This window comes from Eptatretus burgeri, chromosome 1 (genome assembly GCF_056783735.1).
Source record: "Eptatretus burgeri isolate ZD-2024b chromosome 1, Ebu_testis_v1, whole genome shotgun sequence".
NCBI lineage: Eukaryota > Metazoa > Chordata > Myxini > Myxiniformes > Myxinidae > Eptatretus > Eptatretus burgeri.
The window spans coordinates 78,494,157-78,515,862 of NC_140961.1; the positions used below are offsets into that span (position 1 = coordinate 78,494,157).

Consider the following 21,706-nt stretch of genomic DNA (forward strand, 5'->3'; position numbering starts at 1 on the left):
AGACTTGTTAATTTTGTCTTTAAGAAGCCCTCCCATTCTCCACTCATTACCTGTATTAACTGCACCTGTTTGAACTCGTTATCTGCAGAAAAGACAGCTGTCCACACTCAATCAATCAGACTCCAACCTCTCCACAATGGGCAAGACCAGAGAGCTGTCTAAGGACATCAGGCACAAAATTGTAGACTTGCACAAGGCTGGGATGGATACAGGACAATAGGCAAGCAGCTTGGTGAGAAGGCAACAACTGTTGGCGCAATTATAAGAAAATGGAAGAAGTTCAAGATAACAGTCAATCTCCCTCGGTCTGGGGCTCCATGCAAGATCTCACCTCGTGGAGCCTCAATGATCATGAGAAAGGTGAGGGATCAGCCCAGAACTACACGGCAGGACCTGGTCAGTGACCTGAAGAGAGCTGGGACCACAGTATCAAAGAAAACCATAAGTAACACACTACGCCGTCATGGATTAAAATCCTGCAGCGCACGCAAGGTCCCTCTGCTCAAGCCAGCGCATGTCCAGACCCGTCTGAAGTTTGCCAATGACCATCTGGATGATCCAGAGGAGGAATGGGAGAAGGTCATGTGGTCTGATGAGACCAAAATAGAGCTTTTGGTTTAAACTCCACTCGCCGTGTTTGGAGGAAGAAGAAGGATGAGTACAACCCCAATAACACCATCCCAACCGTGAAGCATGGAGGTGGAAACATCATTCTTTGGGGATGCTTTTCTGCAAAGGGGACAGGACGACTGCACCGTATTGAGGGGAGGATGGATGGGGCCATGTATCGTGAGATCTTGGCCAATAACCTCCTTCGCTCAACAAGAGCATTGAAGATGGGGCGTGGCTGGGTCTTCCAGCATGACAACGACCCGAAATACACAGCCAGGGCAACTAAGGAGTGGCTCCGCAAGAAGCATCTCAAGGTCCTGGAGTGGCCTCGCCAGTCTCCAGACCTGAACCCAATAGAAAATCTTTGGAGGGAGCTGAAAGTCTGTGTTGCCCGGCGACAGCCCCGAAACCTGAAGGATCTGGAGAAGATCTGTATGGAAGAGTGGGACAAAATCCCTGCTGCAGTCTGTGCAAACCTGGTTAAGAATTACAGGAAATGTCTGATGTCTGTAATTGCAAACAAAGGTTTCTGTACCAAATATTAAGTTCTGTTTTTCTGATGTATCAAATATTTATATCATGCAATAAAATGCAAATTAATTATTTAAAAATCATACAATGTGACGTTCAGGATTTTTGTTTTAGATTCCGTCTTTCACAGTTCAAGTGTACCTATGATAAAAATTACAGACCTCTACGTGCTTTGTAAGTGGGAAAACCTGCAAAATCGGCAGTGTATCAAATACTTGTTCTCCCCACTGTATATATATATATATATATATATATATATATATATATATATATATATATATATATATATATATATATATATATATATATATATATATATGTATGTATATGTATATGTACATATATATGTATATGTATATATATATATATATATATATATATATATATATATATATATATATATATATATATATATATATATATATATATATATATATATACATATATATATATACATATATATATATACATGTGTGTTTATATCTTCTTCTTCTTTCGGCTGTCCCGTTAGGGGTTGCCACAGCGGATCATCCGTTATGATCCGCATAATGATTTGGCACAGGTTTTACGCCGGATGCCCTTCCTGACGCAACCCTGGTCGCCTCTTACGACACAGGGATATGGTACACCTATTCTAACCGGGGCATACACTGGGCCCAGTACACTGAAACGCACTTCGCCGACCTCAGAAGGATTACAGGCTGAGTCAACCTCCTGGTGTGTATTAATTCAAGCGGCCAACGGGACTTGAACTCAGGACCTTTTGGATCCCAAGCCGCTACCCTAACCACTACGCCAACACCAGGCTATGTTTATATGTGTTCATATTTATATATATAGATATATTTGTATGTTTTTATATACGTTTCCACACACACACACACACACACACACACACACACACACACACACACACACACACACACACACACACACATATATGTATATATATATATATATAACTGGGCGTAATGGCGTGCGCCTGTAATCTGGCTACTCGGAGGTTTGGGTTGGAGGATCGCTTGAGGACGGGAGCTCTGCACTGGGCCGTGCTGTGAGAGGGTGTAGGGCAGCCCGGAATCGTGGCAAAACCCAATCCATATCCCTGTGTCGTAAGAGGCGACCAGGGTTGCGTCAGGAAGGGCATCCGGCGTAAAACCTGTGCCAAATCAGTATGCAGATCATAATGGATGATCCGCTGTGGCGACCCCTAACGGGAGCAGCCGAAAGACGAACAGCAACATATATATATATGTATATATATATATATATATATATATATATATATATATATATATATATATATATATATATGTATGTGGATAGATAGATAGATAGATAGATATAGATATAGATATAGATGTATATTTACATATTTTTTATTGCTCTTCAAAATTGAGGCTTACTGACAAGCAAGAGGATAGTAAAACTGAAAAGGGGCAGCGGGGCAACAGTTGGACACAATAAAGCAAGGGAATTAATTAAAAGGAAATGAGGAAGGAGAGAGGAGGAAAAGAAACACTGCAAGTGCGAGAGTTGGGATAGGAAGGGTTAATGATGGTATTTGAGTTTATCAGTAAGGATGGTGGATGACATGAAATGGTGGTGCACTGCCTGCTTGAAGCCTTGGAGGGGACGGTGAGATAGAACACTTTCTGGAAGGCGGTTTCACAGACAGGAGAAGTTGGGTCATAAACCTCAGACAGGAGAAGTTGGTTCATCAACACCACCACAAAAGCAAGGATTGAAAAAAAAGAATGTTCATTAGTTTACTGAAATCTGGGTGTACATTACATGAACAGTGTTTTTGTTTACATTGGAGAACTTTAGAACTATTTACTTTACATAAAAGTAGCTTGAAAAAATATGTCACTGGGCTTAAACCCATACCAACCGTAGGTGCTAAATGATAATGTGAGAAAAAATGCTTTTGCAGGTAAAGTTTTATCAAAAGCTAAATCGAAGAAAGCACAGGTATGAGGCCTTCCTTTGCAATATCAACACTTACTTTGGTTATGGGCGCTGGTGGCGGCACAGAGCCGTGGGTTGATGCGAGATCAGTAATACCAAAGTTTTTTCGGTAGAATGTCTTTGTAAACTCATCACAGTCACACACATGCAGAGTGCAACCCAAGATCAGTACTTTGCGACCGGGCAGGAGATCAGATGGATTTAACCACTCGGCAACCTCTTGATCGGTCAGTTCCAGCACGCACCCTGGGAAAAGTGCTGGGACATGCACGGCACAGGTCCACAGAAAAGACCTGTATTATTTATTACATTTTCACTCATTCACAAAGTACAGGGGATGACTGCTGTGATTGACAAAGTATTTATGTCAAGGAAACATCTAGTGAAGTAGAATAATGGAAGATCTCCAATGCTTTGTAAAAATTTGTTGTCAACAACAAAAAGGTTAAACCTCTCATTCAGGGTTACAGTTTATATTCCTATCATTCCCTAAACTGACCCTCATTTCCTCAGACCATTCCTGCACTCACCAGTCTCTTTTAGAATCTTGGGAAGGCGCTGCCGCCGTAAGAGCACATAAAAGGGAACTCGTCCCTCATTCACTTGGGGCTTAGCACGCACCTCCACTGTATTATCTGCTAGGAAGTAATGAACCACGCAGGGACGAGGAGGTCCTGCCTCCTTATTGGGTTCCTCCCATAGACAATAAAAGCGCAGAACCTGGAGGCACATGAAAATATTGTTGGACAGCACTAAAATAAATAGAGTATGGTACTGTATTTAAATATGGCCACATAAAAAACAACCTGTTTGTTATTGGCACACAGCCAAGAATTTGCTCTCTTGGAAGAACTTTTATATTTTGTATAAACCATCTCAAAAGAATATTTTTCTTTATTATATCAGAAAAAAAACATGCAAATTGCATGTTACATATCTTCATCAAATGCACTTCAAGCAAAAGGAAGATTCAAACTTAGTGGAATAATCACTGTAAAACAATCACTCCCATCTATTTCCTGAACAATCCTCTTGAAGAATTTCAGCCACTCAAAATTTTGGGCTTCACGTTCAGCATCGATCTTTCTTGGGAAAATCTTTTCAGATCAGTTATTCTACACTGATGGCTCATTCTCGCTTTAAAAGCATTCCATCTCAACCACACGTCCGACATCGTTCGAGCAAAGCCATCGTTCAGCGTATTTTTGGAAAACCTGTCATCATGTTTAAATTCTGTGTCAGTCATAAACTCGAATATGATGCTTTCCGACAGCAATAGGAACAAATTAACATTCTAAGGTGACATATTTTGTGACACATCCCCTTTTAATGCAGAGCAAGTGATTTGAGGAAAGGGAAAAAGTTATTTTAAATTTGGTAAAAAGGTCATAGACAAGTTGATAGTGATGAAAAGACAGCAGCAGGAACATCCTGCACACTATAGTAGAAGTAGTAGTCGTAGTTGTCATAGTAGCAGTAGTAGTAAAACTACTCCTACTACTACTACTACTACTACTACTACTATTACAACAACAGCAACAAACGTTTTTTTTTTTTTTTTTGTATACTTTGGTCGAGGCTCGTATGAGAGCTAACACACAACTCACAGCAAGAAGGCATGAGACAAGAGGGGCGGGAGTGGAAGGGACAAAACAGTGGGGAACAGACACATTAGGTGAACTGTGGAAGGGAGAGGGATGGGGATGGGACGGGGAACATGGCGAAGAGAAGATGGACATTTCAGGGGCTTTCAGGAAGGAAAGTCGGAGAAATGAAGGAAGTGGGCTTGGGTGGATTATCGGGGGTAGAAAAGATCGAGGATTTGGATGGGGGAAGATAAGAGGTGGTGGTGAACAGCTGTTTTGAAAGCCTGGAGGGAAGAATGGGAAAGAATAGAGTGAGGAAGTTTATTCCAAAGGCGGGAAAAAAGAGGAATGAAAGAGTGAAGATGAGCAGTGATTCGTGATTTTGGTAGTTTTACCAGAAGGGGGTTGTTGGCGGACCTTGAGTGCCCTGTGGAAATGTGGTGGGGACAAATCGCAGAGAGAGCAGGGGGGCAAGGCTGGAGAGGAGTCGGTAGAAGACAGAAAGACCACCGACCAACCTGCGGTGATTGAGTGAGAGGCCCAAAGACTCAGCTTCATTGCGGGAGATGCCGATGATCTTAAATGCCCTGGTTTCGACAGCGTGAAGTCGAGAAAGGTGGGAGGCAGGAGCACCAGCCCAGAGGGGAGAGCAGTACTCCATCAGGCTACAGACAAAAGCTTTGTAAGTGGTCAGGAGCTCAAGAGGGCCGAGGAAGGACTTAGCACGACGGAGGATTCCCAGTCGGCGACTGGCTTTTGAGGCGAGGTTGGAAATGTGACTTTCCCAGGAATGGTCATGGCAGATAGTGAGACCTAGAAGCTTGAAAGAAAAGACTTCTTCCAGAGGATTGTTGAGAAAGTGGATGGGGGGGTTTTGTAAACGGTCCTTTCGAAGAGACATAGTGAGAGTGTGAGATTTGTCTGGATTGAAAGACATGTTCCACGTGTTGGACCAGTTTGTGATTTTATCCAGATCTGCAGTGAGCGAAGAAGCTGCTGCTTGCCGGTCTGAGGGATGACAGATGGTACGGCAGAGGGTGGAGTCGTCGGCAAAGAGAAATAGAGGATTTTCCAGAGAGTCCGAGAGAGTCAGAGAGTTTTACGGCCATTTTACCCTTTTTTCAGGGGGTTAGTTGAATGGTGGCATTCCTCCATGGAAATCCATCCATTGCATCAGTTTCCGACAAACCCAAACATTCTTCAATCCATGTCTTTTTACGACGTCCACTTCACTTTCTTTCTTCGACCATGAGCTTTGTTGCTTTCTTAACAGCTTCATCTTCTGATCTTCATTGCGCATAACCATACCAACCAAGTCTCCTCTTACTAAGTTCTTCAGCAGTTTTGATTTTTAATCTCTTCTGCAATTCTGAGCTCGGAATTCTTTCTTTCCAAGTCAATCCATTCATCCATCATATCACTCTCTTCTTTCCATTATATTAACATCTCCGATCTGCATTGCCCATGTTTTACCTTCCATACCTCAATAACGATCTGCTACAAGTTTATAAACTCTTAACTTTTACAGATAATGGAATGTTTCTGTGCTTCGTGGTACCACCTAGTTGTCTACACTTATTCTCGGCTGACTTCATTCTTGATATAATGGCTAATTCATCATATTTTATGATATTGTATCGGATTCAAAGGATATTTATTAACTAGGTATGACTTGTTGAATTTTGACTAACCTCCCGTTCCTCCCATTTTGTATGCCACATACCTACATTTCCCTTCCCTTATTCCTATCTCTTTCAAACGTCCTTCCCCTACATTCCTCATACCCGCACTTTCCTACATTCCTTGTTCATACTTTTATCAACTCCGACTTCTCAGCTTTGACCATTTCATAAAACGATCAATGACTCATCAGTCTGTGTGACTCATGTTTCCATCACTGCAGCATGACTAATTTCATGTTGCCTTCGCTGTAGAAAGTAATTATTTAGTGAGAGTCAGAAGAAATGTTTTTCAACACAAATCAATTTTTCTTCTGACAATTAAAATTAAATTCTGTGTGTGGCAAAAATCCCTCAGTACCTTTTGCACATCTTGGATTTCTAAAAAGCTTTACTTGCTGTATCTTAATGTTTTCAAATGGAGATTGCACTCAGGTCTGAAGCTGGGCATATGATTCTTTGAGTCATCCAGTTTGAGGGCATACGAGTCATCCAGTTATTCCAGCTGCCTGGTCTGAGTCTGGCAAGTCCACTCAACACGACTGTAGTGATCCACTGATTTGAAGATCCCCGGCTGGATCAAGTGTTTAACGTCACGATACCTCACTGATTGGGGATACCGCATCGGTAGAGCGGTACGCTAATTATTTGCTATTCCGTCCAAGCAAGCTGGAGGCAAGTAGCACTGTCCGGGTGTGCGGCATTAATTTCCGCCTCCAATTATCCATCAATGGGCTTTCCCTAATCACCAGAGAAATTACAACAATTCAAATTCATCCCGAGACCAGGTGTATCTCCAGTATCTTAAGCCAATAATGGTCACGAGGAAAGGGACACAAGGAAGCAAGCAATAATTAATGATGACAATAAAACCCCCTTACTCACTACTGTGCATATGCGCCCACGAAACAAAGAATGATCGGGATACATAAATAATGAAGCCTTATTTGGGCCCACAGACACACCACAAGGAATAGACCAGAGAGGTGACAGGATGGAAATACACTGGCCAGTGTGGGATACAACAGGAAAAGACACAGGGTGCCCAGGAAGTCAGTCATGTCCTTGCACAGAAGGCGAGCTCCATGCGCAGCTCAGTGTAAGGGACAAGGGGGGGGCAGGGGCGGCGTGGCTGGCTGAGTGAAGGCGTGGCATCGTGCAGTAGCTCGAGCAAATCTATGCAACCTCTCCTCAGTTCGGTCCGACGCATCTGCTACCCACCACCCCTGCTCCACCCGCTGTGCATGCTTCTATCGTCTCTTGCCCACACCTCATGCCATGATGTACCGTTCCCATCCCCTCTCACTCACCATTGGCCTGAAGGTCCATTTGATAGGTGGAGGACCACCCATTTCTTACTTGTCACCTGGATGGCCCTTCCCCTTTCCTTGGACATTACCGGCAGGTGCTTTCTCACCTAAACTGCAGGCTGATGCCCTACCCAAACACTAAAAACAGACATTTAAGACAAATTCCAAAGGGTAAAACATAAAATAAAAGGCTCACAGGATTGGCGTTTTTTTAGGACATACACTGGGTATAGTAGACATTGTCTGTCTGGGCATAAAGTGATGCATACCTAATATCACGATTAATTACCTCACGCTTACTCTTCGACATTCATTCTGGAGATAACTGAACTAGAATGCTACAAGAAATATTATGCAATCTTATCCCCTCGTTGTCATTTCCACAAGAGGATGTTAGTGAGTCAACCATGCATCTGTCTGGTTAAATATTGCTGAAACCTTTTTAGGATGGTCATTCTCAATATATTTTTTAATCCCCTTATTCACATCTTCAGTGGGTTATCATTAGGTCACACAGGTCAAAAGACAGGAACAAAGTTGAAATCATATGTCTTGATATTGGATAAACGGGCTAAAAACCCCTTACTCACTAGTGTGCAAACGCGCCCACGCCCATCAAAAGACTTGATATTGGATGAACAGGCTCAGGTCATTCAAAATCAAGACCTTTGCCTGTTGGGGTTAATATTACTATCAACAATCCATGTCTACCTTGCGGTCAAAAGCAAGGAATTGTTGAAACTTCTTTGGGGGAGATGGACTGGTCTCACGCCGAAGATATTTTTCTTGTGATGCAATAAATGGATCTTGAGGCATCTCTTCTGAAGTGTTCAACAAGATTCCTTGATCCTCCAAGAAGTCCTGCCATAGAGATGCATAAAAGGAACAAAGTTTACAAGCAATGAACTCTGAATGATGGAAGTCTTATCTGTTGAAATGGTGTCTTGGCTCTGAAACATACAAGACAGACAATTTTATGATTGTGTGTGGTGGAGGGTTAATGAGAAAAATAATTAAACACGACAGACCTTGGCATTCTCACTAAGATACACACTCATTTCTTTACAACCTTGAGCTAATCTCTCTCCCTCGCAATACTCCTTCACAAAAAACCGTAAGATAATCACATCTCTCAACTAGCTTCCAAATGGAATTCAAAAATGTGAACTTAGCAAGAACAGCAACCTTTTTCGACATTCATCTCTGCCTTACAGGAACTTATTGCCAGATGCTCTAAATTTTGGGATTTGAATGAATATTTATAAGTTCAATAAAGCATTATGGTTGTAGCTGATGAACCCACGAGGAACTGTTTCCAATACAACTGAAGTTAAGCTTCTCACTCCGGTAAATAAAATAATCCATCATCCCCACTTCAATCAAGGTGGCCAAGAACATTGGAAGGGAGCTCATTGGAATAAAATTGGAGTTTCTATGCTGAGCACGTGGGTCGAGAGAATGCGTACACATTCGGATAAGATAAAAGCTTTCTAAAGTGAGAAATATTATTGTTCCAGCAATAACTTTCTCCCGTCGTTTAGGCCAAGTCCCATTGTTGGTTACAGCTTGTTAACACTCATAGAGTGATCCATCTCTTGATTCAAGCATTTCAGCAGTTCGATTACATGGAACTCGATGGTGCATTGTGGTAGCTTCAATGTAATGCTATAAAATGGTAACTCCATTTTACAAAGGTATGAAAAGCGAGGAATAACATGCACCTGAAATTAACCAATCCAAACTGTAAAGAAATATGAGTACGGTACTGGCTATTACAATTGAGGTAAATTGACTGACTTCAGATTCACATTTCAATGATCAAAGACTGGCTCAGAGGTTGAGGCATGATCTACTACAGATGGAACAGTGCGTGTGGTTTTACAAGGAAGGTGATTTGAAACATGCCAGAGGTTTGATATCATGAGAGTGATTGGAAGATAATCAATTGTCAAAGCAATTGTAATATATGCAATTACAATATCAATAATTTGATTTGGAGATACACCAGGATCTAGAGATGTACATCCAGGAGCAGAGCACTGGGACTGTTATATTTTAGCCCCTGTTGGACTTAGTCCGAAACGGGGGCTAATGGATTTGGTCTCGATTTTTGTGTCTATGCGTGCGTGCATCTGCAACCATATCTTGGACATGTATGGACTGATTTTATTCGTACATGGCGCAAAGACAAAACATGATGGTATACATTAGCACATCATTTAGCTTCGCGATGCAATCAAAGATGGTCGACAGGCGGCCATTTTTGTTGGCCAAAACTCCCCAGTGTCAAACACGTCCAAAACCTCTCGGACATGATGATGAAAGATGGCCGACTGACCAGCCATTTTAGTTGTAAAAAACCCGATGTTGAACACGTCCTCAACCATTTCTCAAACATGCATTTACTGATGCTGTTCAAACTTGGCAAACAGGTAATGAATGAAGGCTTACATAAGTACTTCATTTTTTTTTGAGATCAGATCCAAGATGGCCGACCGCAGCCATTTTATTTGTAAAAAAAAAAAAACCCCGATGTTGAACATATCATCAACCATTTCTCGGACATGCATTTAACGATGTTCAAACTGGGCACACAGATAGTAATGAATGATGGCTAACATACGCACATCATTTTGTTTTGAGATCAGACCGAAGATGGCTGAACGGTGGCCATTTTGTTACATCAAATGTGTCTTCAACCATTTCTCAGACATGTATGGTCCGATTTTGTTCAAACTTGGCACAAACGCAGTACATGACGGCACACACACATGTGCACCTCACTTTCTTTTGCGATCTGATCAAAGATGGCTGAATGGTAGACTGGCGGCCATTTTTGTTGTTCATAAATATGGGATAGCCCTTTAACTCCATAATGCAAAATTACTAAAACAACGGGGGCTGTGACATTTTATGTCTATTTTACTTGCTTAAACAGTAGTGGGATACAGAGAATTTTACAAGGAATAACGCTGGAGCAGGCCATTTGACCCTTTTTGTGCCTGTGATTTATCTTCACCACATTCAATTAACCTATCAATATACTTATCTTCTAGATACTAACGACATTCTCACCCTTAACTTAATCTAACTTATGCAGTATGCACCTCTCTTTACTGATCACGTTTAATCGATTGGCAGGGGACTTAGCCAGGGTAACACTCCTATAATGACCTACTCTTTTCAAGATGTCATGTGGGATAATTACATAACATCCACAACCAAAATGCTGATGCCCGATTTTACCACCGCTCGAAGGAGGAGATGCTCTGGAATGTCATCCTCTGTCTGCACCGTAACAGGATGACAGCATGAGTTGATTCTATTCTTTGGAGAACAGATCACGGCCCAGATAGCTAAGAGGTAAGCATGTTACCAACTGGGCTATCCAGCTATCCCTCAGCCCACAACTAGAGCCTTTCACGGATACTATCGAAGTAGTAACTGAGCTCGACTGTTTAGCTTGAGAGATCTGGCAGGATTTGGCGTATTTATGTCAATGTTTCATTGGTCCATTCGTCCGTATGCAGCACAAGGCTGCAGGGTAGCATCATTGATTGAGGGCCCAGCTGTACTGCTGATGCAATGCCCTCTGCTGGTTAGAGCAGGAATTTGGATTGTGGCCATGGTACTGACGATCGCTCGCCTACTCTTCGCGAAGGACACCATGTGATCTTTAACATCCACTAACGGATGCTGGCAGACAGGATTCACGTTTAACGTCCGTCCGAGGGACAGCACAAACATAGATGAATCATCCTGCCTGCGAAACACCAGGATTCAAAACAAGGCTGGACAGCTTAGAGGAGAGTGTGCATACCTCGAGGCCATCCTGTCAGCCCTATGTGTCAGCTCTTCCATGAGCCTCGACTTTCTATACAAAAAAATTCTCTCGAAGAATAAATAAATATTGAAAGAAGCATCAATAATAGGCATATTGAAAGACATACTGCAGTGAAGCGGTCACAGTTGATGATGCGAAAGACTTTTCCATAGCAGTTGAAGTTCATGGCTACGTTGAGGTCCTTCCAGTGCCAGGTATAACCTTGGTCATTCTTGGGCAGTTTGTGTCGCTTTAAAAGAGGGCCATGCAGCATTCCAGAGTTTTTAACTGATGGTTCATTCACTGCCATGGTGTCATCCTCAAGATAGTATAAGATCTTCACCGGGCGCACACAATAGCTTTCATTTGGAGACTCCACCACTGCCTGCTTGAAGTATGCATCAAACCGCAGAACCTGCAGATGAATAATTATAGTAAGAGTATTGACAGCTCATCATGGCTGATCATAATCATCACATTTAGCATCTTATTCTGCACATGAATTATTGTTAGTATCACTGCTTCCATTGTCACCATTATCATCAGAAACACCTTTCAAGGATGTATAAGGATGTCCAAGGATTTAGAAGGAACTTCAATGCAGGGGAAGGCCATTGGGCCCATCAAGCCTGCATAATTATGCCAACGTTTTAGTATGCCCCACAACTTACAGATTACCTATGCAACTAAATTTTAAAACTAATGACTGACTCTACTTTCAGGACCCCATGCATGGAGACCATTATATGCATTCCCCAGTCTGTGAGTGAAGATCCCTGCTTTAATAGCATCCTAACTCTCCTCTTCTTTATTACCTCCACAACTGAAGGTGGATGGAGGTTATGTTTTCACCCCTGTCTGTCTTTCTGTCTGTGAGCAGGATATCTCAAAAAGTTATGGACAGATTTGGATGAAACTTGGTGGACAGGTTTTGACAGGACAGGTGGACAAAATTGAATTGATTCAATTTTGGTGAAGATCCGGATCCGGATATGAGAATTTTTTTTTTTAAGTTATTCTTCACCATTGAGAGATCGAGCCAAAAATGATATAAAGTATAGCACAATATCTCAAAAAGTTTGGGATGAGTTATGACAAAACAAGGTGGATAAGTTGGTTAGGTGACAAGAACAAGCCAATTCGATCTTGGTTCAGGTCTGGATTCAGATCTGACCTATCAGTGGATACAAAATGTAAACTGTTCAGCCTGGCGGAGGTATGCGCTCTAATGAGTGCTGTTCTCGTTCTAAAACTGCAACGCCTTGTCCGTCCTATCAGTGTCCATTGTGCTGAAAAATTATTCTGCTCTTATTTTGTGTTTTGCCTTAATTTTCTGAAAGGTCCCTATCATATCCCCTCGTACTCATCTCCTTTATAATGTATAAAGTCCTGTCTCCTTCAGCCACTCCTTATGGCATAGTCTAACTAGCCTGTGAATAAATCCAGTACCTCTATGCTGAACCATCTATATGGCAGCTATGTCCCTCCTCAGATGTGGTGACCAAAACTGTAAACAATATTCGAGAAATTTGTGGAATTTGTTTTTCACTTGGAAGTTGTGGGTTATGATGTGTAAATGAAGGTGGGAAAAAAAAATCTGATTTCATGCAATTTAATTCCAGGCTATAAGGCAACAAAAGGTGAATATTTTGAAAGGGGGTGTAGACTTTCTACGGGCACTGTATCTATCTTACCTCCAAGCTCTGTGCCATCTGAAAACTGATAAAGCTGACTCTTAACCCCACTGTCCAAATCATTGATGTAAATTATGAATAACAATGGTCCAAGTACCTATATCCTCCCAGGAAGCCGTGGCCGGTTACAGTTTCTATCACGTGTGGCCTGGATAGGACCAGGGTGGCACTTATGCCAGGCTTGGTCTTGCAGGCACTGTTTCTACCATATCAAAGCTCAAGAGCACCCCATGTGCCTTGGACAGAAGCTGGGTCGTGATTACGTTTCATTCGAAAAACTGAAAGCAGTGCCACTCCATATCCCTTACTTCAGCACCGTTAGCACATAGGAATTGAAATTACAGTGAGCCAGCTTTCTTCAAGTAGAAGAAAGAGTTACTATCTGAAGGTTGCTCACATAATTATTATTATTATTATTATTATTATTATTATTATTTTGTGTTTGTTCTTCTCTGTGTCTTTCTTGTACTTTGATGATATATGTAAGCGCAGAGAAATGGGTTATACTTTTGTGAATAACTATTTATCGAAGTGAATGATTTTTAAGATGTCTTTGTGGTGAACTACATATTTTATGGAGTTGAAAGATTTTGCTAATCAATGCCTCCTTGTGTAATTAATTCCATATATTTTTTTAAACAAGGGTCTCGTCTCACAAAGGAGTTCGACGACAAAGGGCTGGCCGGCGTTGGACGTATTGTTCCAAAGAGCTGACCAGCAGTCTATCTTGTCCAGGTCTGACAAAAGGGATTCAGCAGCGGCAGGCCTTTCACAATATTGATGTACAGTATCGTTCCACAGATACGTCATTGATATAGACCAAGAGTAATGTAGGTCCGAAGACGCTGCCTTGCGGAATCCCAGCCTGAAGGGAAGGTCATGGGAAAGGGCATCATCAAGGGCCAAACGCTCGAGGAGAAAATCAGACAGTACTCATGCACACAGTTCTCTTTGGACTGCACCTATTTTTCACCTGCAGCACTTTGTCCCTTCATTTTTTTAATCCGATGTCAATCATGAAGATTTTTTTTGCATTAAATCAATGGTTCGCAAACATCATTTTTAATACTACAGGTATTTTCATCTTCTTTACTATTAATGATCCCAGTGTTAGTTCCCACAAAAACAATCTGTCAACTAAAGCTTTGAACACGTGCTATTTGCAAGTATACATCTCTTCTTATTCTTCTTCCCTAAGGCTGCGGAGTAGCATCACTGGCGGAGGACGTGGCTCTGCCACTGATGCAATGCCCTCTCCAGGTTAGCTCAGGGATTCGGAATTTGTTCATGGAGCCGGCGATTGCTCATCTTCGCTTCGCAAAGGACACCATGGGATCTTTAACGTCCACCAACTAATGCCGGCCGGCAGATGGGATGCCCAGGTTAACGTCCACGCGATGGACATCAAACTCACACTAGACAGCTAAGAAACGAGTGTGTGTACCTCGAGGCCATCCTTGTATGCATCTGATACCAATTAATTTCGACATACTATTTATCAATTTGTGTATGCTTCAAGATGAGAACCAATTCGGGATGAATGGCCGATCCTACGCAGAATACTCAACTGAAAGTGTAGGAATTAGGATTTAGTACAGGGTTCTGGTGATACTTTATATGGAAATAAATCACAAACTCCAACAAACAAGGCTGGCAGATGGGTCCCTGGTTTAACATCCATGCGATGGATGGCGCATACAATGATGCATCACCCTGCATGCAAAGCACCAGGTTGATAATTTACAGCGAGGTTGAGATTCTAACCCAGGTTAGACAGCTCAGAGGTGAGTGCATATACTGTACCTTGAGGCTACCCTGCCAGCCCTGCAAACTTGTCATTCATGAGTGCTCCAATTGAGACTTCTAAAAGTTTTCGCAGATCTATGTGAAACAAAGTGATGGTGAGCTTTATGAGTGACCTTTCTCACCTTCTTGTCATAGATGACATATTTAGGCAGGAAGCATGTTGTCGCAGCGGCTTTGCGCTGCTTGTAAGCAAGTCCAGCTTCTATTTTAGCCAACTGTTCCAGCTCGACTGCTTGTCTTGGGTCAAAGACGATCTTTCTGCTTTCTTGTGGAAATGCAAATCCATTCCTAAATCTCAGCGTTTGTGGCCGGCGGAAGTTCGTTTTCTGTATGTTGGAGGAAATTAGAGAAACAAATGAAAAAAGTGATGAAAATTTATCAGAATCACAAGAAATTAAGGCAATGTAAAAACCATTTGGTCCATCATCACCACCACCACCATCATCATCATCATCATCATCATCATCATCATCATCACCATCACGTCATCATCGTCATCATCATCTGACCCATGACCTGGCAGATTGTGAGGGCACCATGTTGGTGTTTCCATGGGCAAATAGACCTGGTGGTGCCCATCTCCAATTATGGCAGGAATTTGCAATTTGGTCATGGTGTCAGCGATAACTTGCGTACGCTTCATCGAAAGACAACAAATGCATGGTCTTTAACATCCACCAGTAATCACTGCTGGCAGTCATAGCCCGAGCTTAATGTCCATCCAAGGAATGATACACCCTTCCTGTGAAACACCAGACCAGCAGTGTATCATTGAGTGGATAATCAAACCCATAACGAAACAGCTCAAAGGCAAGCACATGACCTCTGCACCACTCTTTCAGACCCTTGGCCCAACATGCTTGCATCATGTCCACATCTCAGTACCCCCACCTATTGCCGGGTGTTGCAAAGCAGGGAAATAAGTTAAACAATACGGTCCAACCTTTCACATCTATGACCAAATGTAGACATGATAGCCAGCTTTACATCCACACCTGAAGGCAGCATGCTCTGAATTGCAGTGACACCTTCTAACACTGTTACAAATCATGTCCGGGGATTGAATCCAGATGAGACAAAGCAGTCGTACACATTTCACTAACTGAGACATACTGCCATCACTCGTCCCCTTCCCTCACTCTCCCATGGGAGAGGTCCAAGAAAAAGCAAGCAAGCAACCATGCACGCAACAACCGTTAATTAACATAAAAATAATACAACTTCATCATTGGTCCAGTGTGAGAACAAAGCCAAAGTTTGAAAAAAAAATCTTCTTCAATCGTTAAATTCTTTTGAATCTTCCTTGAGAGAGACACAGAAAATAAGGGATAACATTGTGAATCCCAGTGAACTGGATAACATTTAACTATGACGTTTGACTTATCAGCTTCACTGTGCCTGTTTTGGTCAGATCATGGAAGTTAAGTAAAGTTGATCCTGATAGGTACTTGAGGAAAGACCTCGTATTGTAGGTAAAGGGATGGTTGGTGATCCTCGTGCTTGCTTTTAAGCTGTCTGTGAAGTGCCAAGCTGGAGCTTGCGAAGCATGCTGTTCGATTGAAGAGTGATATAAATGCAGCTGTTGCATCTGCATTTATGTAAGAGATATTTTAAAGTCCTAAATTAGCCAGTGTTGGCTGGTACCCTGGCCAAATCCTAAATTCCCACTGATTATCACTGGAAAAGCAATGTCAAACCACTTACTGTATTCCATTCCAATAAACCACTTTGGCAGCACTGAGTGTTTGGGTGGAAAGATCTTAAGTTAGCTACTGACCAATGTAGCAGGCAAATGGCTTGCTCTTATAAAATATATAGGCTTGATATTTTTATGTTTGTGTAACTGAAAATGCTTTGCGTCTCAAATGAAGGACAGTGCCCCACAATTCAATATGAGCTCTCTTGCAAGGAACTTCAATGCAAGAGGAGGCCATTAGGCCCATAAAGCCTATGCATGCATAGTTGACGACCTATGGTTGCTTGTCTGTGTTCTATCTTTTTTAAATGCTGAGCTTTAAGCAAAGAAGCAGCACGTACCATTTTAAAAAAAGTCCAGCACGTACCTTTTTATTATTATTATTATTATTTTTTAGACTTTAACAAAAAGTCTTTCATATGACTAGGCCAGGATTCGAACCGCCGACCTCCCAGACTCAGAACTCCAACCATAAGAACATCAAATCTGATAAAAATGATGCAGCAAGGCCTGTTGGTATGACACCAAAACAGCATGCGCTGGTGTGATTCGAACCCAAAGCAATCAAGTCATTGGTGCACACACGAACAGCTGCTGAACTATCATTTCACTTCCGCTTGTCTATCTATGTACGTTTCCAAAGAGACAGATGATGACGATAAGGTCAAAGCGTCGAACAGCTCAACTCGTGTCCTTGAGTCAAGGCATCAACGCCTCAAATTGTATTTTTACCCAGAGCTTACAGCCTGTTGTATCATCTTTCCCTTAATCAACAATCATGTGAATATTACGTTTCTTGAGTGCAGCAAATGACAAAATTGACAACTCTCAAAAAGAGGAGAGACCAAAGTTATCAGCTGGCTGATCTTGATCAAGGAAACACATTTTTTTGTATCACTCTCCTCAAGATAGCTCGGTAAGTCCAAGCAGAATAAGATTAGACTATAAGTTCTGTTATTGTGCTTTGCGGGCAGAATATTGCATTATAAAGTTAATTGTTCTTTGAAGGAGACATTAATCATGATGTAAGTAAGCCTGGTGTTGGCTTAGCGGTTAGGGTGGATGGCTAAAGATCTTCGGGTCTTGAGTTTGAGCCCCTGTCGGCCATTAACACGAGGTGGGATTGACTCAAGCCTGTCATCCTTCCGAGGTCGGCGAAATGAGTTCCAGTACACTGGTAATAGGAGCACTGCATCAGCGGAACAGACGCACCACCAGAAAATGATGCAACCATCAGCCATAGGCTGCACATGATAACTAGCTATCAGGGTGTTACTCGTCGGTCTACATCTGCGACTCCATTTCAAAAAGTAGGCAAAATTATGAGCCGGTGCACTGATCAATTCCCAAATTCCGATCTCTTGATGCCCCTTTAAAGTTTCGACCAAAGACTGCTGTTGTTGACCTTGATAGTCCCACGAGAGAAAAGTATTAGATTAGGGCGACAAACGACACCAACCTACAAAGCATGCATGACACAAATGGAAAAAAAAAAACTGATGCGAGATGCATGAACAAAAATCACTTGGAAGGAGTATCAACAACCTAATGACTTTGTTCTGGGCCAGACAGTGTTTCATTCAAATGACAGATAAGTTAGTTACAGTCTGTGATTTGACAAAAATGTAGCAACAGAAGATGTGACAAGTGTTGTTTGACTTTGACCTTCAATGCAGGAAACGTCAAACATACTTTCATTCGCTCGACAAAGACCACCTGGCGAAAATAACATTCTGGTATTTTATTTTTGACAATGGGGAACACGAATTTCCTGTCCCCAACTTCAAATGACCTCAGCACTAAATGGCTGTGTCACTGTGATGGTCATAAATGGTGGTCCGCAAAGTTTGTGGGTGGTGTTCAGAAGGGGTTTACATTCTGCACACCCAAGAGTTTGGGAACCACTGCTGCTCTACAACAACCTTGGACACTTTAGTTACATTTCATTTTTACCCTCGCTGAAGGAGGGCATTGCATTTAGATTTCGTAAGTATATTGATGACATGTCCTCTGTTTGTGTGTTTGTTTGTGTGTATGTTTGTGTGTTTGTTTGTAGGCACGATAACTCGAGAACGGAAGAAGCTACCAATGTCAAATTACACCACGTGATTCAGGAGGGTGATGGCTAGCGCTGATTAGATTTTGGTCAAAATCGGTCAAAGGTCAAGGTCACAGTGAGGTCAAACATAATTCCGTAAATTCATGCGGAGAAATGGGGTATTTTTGCTTCGGTCGACGTTACGAGTTCGTTTTAACTTCGATTTTAATTTTGTCTTCGGTTTTTGTGATCGCTTATGACGCTTAACACTCGGTTGTCGAAATTCTGGTAAAAATCGGATGTTTTGGAGACGTTTTAGGATTGTATAAAAATATTTCACTCGCCGCATCACGGCTCGTCACGTGGTGCAGCGCGCTCGAGCAGACGCGTCGTTGAGTCACGTAAAGGTTTTGCGTGTGCGCGCTGACAGTGTTTTCGATAAAGATGGTGTTTAAAAGTCATTTTTTATCCCAATAAAGGTTATCGTCGCATGCCTGACTCGCTAAGCCGTTGGATTATGTAAAGATTGTTGGTGGATGGCCAAATATTACGGTTTTGTGACTTTGATAAAAATAATATTAAATAATTGCGTGGAGAAATGGAGATTTTTGCTTCGGTCGACTTACGATATTTGATGGTTTGGTACAGAATCATCGTAGAAACTTCTGGTTTGCGTCGCTACCTTCTCAAGAGACAGCTTTTATTAGACAAGGTCAGAGGTCAAGTTGACGATTTCATATCAGTCTATGACTACTTGTTTGTTTGTTTGCTTATCCGTAAAGAACTTGTGTTTTTATCCGCAACTGCTTGTCGGATTGAGCCGAAATTTTCACCATCGGAGCGCTTACTCATGTAGAATGTTTTAATGACAATTTTGACATTATAGGCGACGTGGTGTGACAGCCGTGTTGGAAAAACGGAAAAATTTTGGACCTCTGTATCTCTGAAACCACATCAAGTAAGAAATTGAAGCTTGGCATACTGCAAGTACTCCTCATAGGGAATGAGTGTGATTTTTTCATGACGTCATAGGTGCCTTCACTATGACGTCATAATTGCATATGTAGAACGCTACATCCCATCAGTATGAAAATTTTGAGGGCAATCTGGGGATAAAATACGAGGAAATCGAACACAGGTGGAGGGCATTCAACCCATCGTGCCTGCACGAACACCATACTAATTTATCTACACGAGATCCAAGGAAGAAAATGCAAACAAAACGTTTTAATTAATGAAATAATTGTTGTTTTTTAATGGGTTTGTTTGTAGTTAAAAAAATCTTTTATTTCTTTTTTGTAGTTTGTGTAGTTTTTGTATTTTTTTTTCTTCCCCTCGGGGGAGGGGGCATGAGCTTGGTTAAAAACACACATCAACCACACAACCCCCCCCTTGACAAGACCCCCACCAACAACACTCCAGACACATGCACACAATCATCCATCAATGCTCAAACGACCTAAAAGTCCTGTCAACATCCCCATATCCCTCTATCTCCATAACTTCCAGGTATCCATTTAATTCTAAAAATGGTCCACAATTTTTTTTGATGATGTCATCGCTCACGTGATTCAGCAGGCATGTTGTGTGTGTGTGTGTGTGTGTGTGTGTGTGTGTGTGTGTGTGTGTGTGTGTGTGTGTGTGTATGTATATATATATATATATATTTTTTTTTTTTTTTTTTTAAACCTTCAAAAAACCTTCAAACAAGTCCCACCACCATACTCAACTTGAGAACCCCGCTCATCACACTGACCTCTTCCCAAATCACCTCCCCACTTCCCCGCCTCCTCTCTCCCATCCTCCTTACTCCCACCCCCTCCCAGAGTGTATAGTGATGTTTGGTGAGGCATCGCTCTCCCCACCCACACCCCCCTTCTTCACTCTTCCCCTCTTCCTCACCCCTCCTACCTCTCCTCCATCATCACCCCTCTCCTCCTCCCATCTGTCCTCTCTCCCTACCCTCCCTCCTGCATCCCTCCCCTCCCTCCTCTTCCTTTCTCTCTCTCCCCCCCCCTTTAATATTCCCAACAGCGAAGCGACGGGTTGTATTTGCTCATCTATACTAATAAAAGAAAAGGCAATGTGTGTTTATATGCGTGTGTGTGCGTGCATGTGTGTATATCAGTGTGTGCGTGTGTCAGTATGTGTGTGCGTCAGTGTGTGTGTGTGTGTGTATGTGTGTGTGTATGTCTGCGTGTACGTGTGTGTGTGTGTTTGTGTATGAATGTGTGTGTATGAATGTATGTGTGTCAGTGTGTGTGTGTGTGTGTGTGTGTGTCAATGTGTGTGTGTGTGTGTGTGTGTCAGTGTGTGTGTGTCAATGTGTGTGGGTGTGTGTGTGTGTCAGTGTGTGCGCGTGTGTGTGTATGTGTGTGTATGAATGTGTGTGTGTGTGTGTGTGTGTGTGTATGTCTGCGCGCGCATGTGTGTGTGTTTGTGTATGAATGTATGTGTGTCAGTGTGTGTGTGTCAATGTGTGTGTGTGTGTCAGTGTGTGTGTGTGTCAGTGTGTGTGTGTGTGTATGAATGTGTGTGTGTCAGTGTGTGTGTATGTGTGTATGAATGTGTGTGCGTGTGTGTGTGTGTGTCTGTGTGTGTGTATGTGTGTGTGTGTATGAATGTGTGTGTGTGTGTGTATGTGTGTGTGTATGAATGTGTGTGTATGTGTGTGTGTGTGTGTGTGTGTGTGTGTGTGTGTGTGTGTGTGTGTGTGTGTGTGTGTGTGTGTGTGTGTATGTATGTGTGTTCAGACATCGTTCTGCTGAAGGCGGATGCGCACAGGAACGACTGGTCCTCTGAATGTGTGATTGAGACATGACCCAGCACAGACGGTTGGGTTCTAAAAGTGTGAATCGACACCATGAACGACAGCAAACCCCATATCTACCTGTGACCCGTAACTGAGGTTGTTCCTCTTATACCAGTGCGGGAAGAGTGAATTCTTTCATTGTTTCTAT

General features: G+C 42.3%; 1 protein-coding gene across 2 annotated transcripts in view; it reads right to left on the reverse strand.

The window, feature by feature from the left end:
- Positions 1-21,706, reverse strand: part of LOC147034803 (EF-hand domain-containing protein 1-like) — a 68,271-nt gene that overhangs the window by 44,720 nt on the left and 1,845 nt on the right. For both annotated transcript variants that reach the window (XM_085889652.1, XM_085889643.1), the window contains exons 2-6: positions 15,135-15,338; positions 11,640-11,927; positions 8,401-8,550; positions 3,645-3,834; positions 3,152-3,372 (exon numbers count right to left, since the gene is read on the reverse strand). In XM_085889652.1, the coding sequence (XP_085745778.1) occupies positions 3,152-3,372; positions 3,645-3,834; positions 8,401-8,550; positions 11,640-11,927; positions 15,135-15,338 (1,053 nt within the window). The remainder of the gene's footprint in view (positions 1-3,151; positions 3,373-3,644; positions 3,835-8,400; positions 8,551-11,639; positions 11,928-15,134; positions 15,339-21,706) is intronic.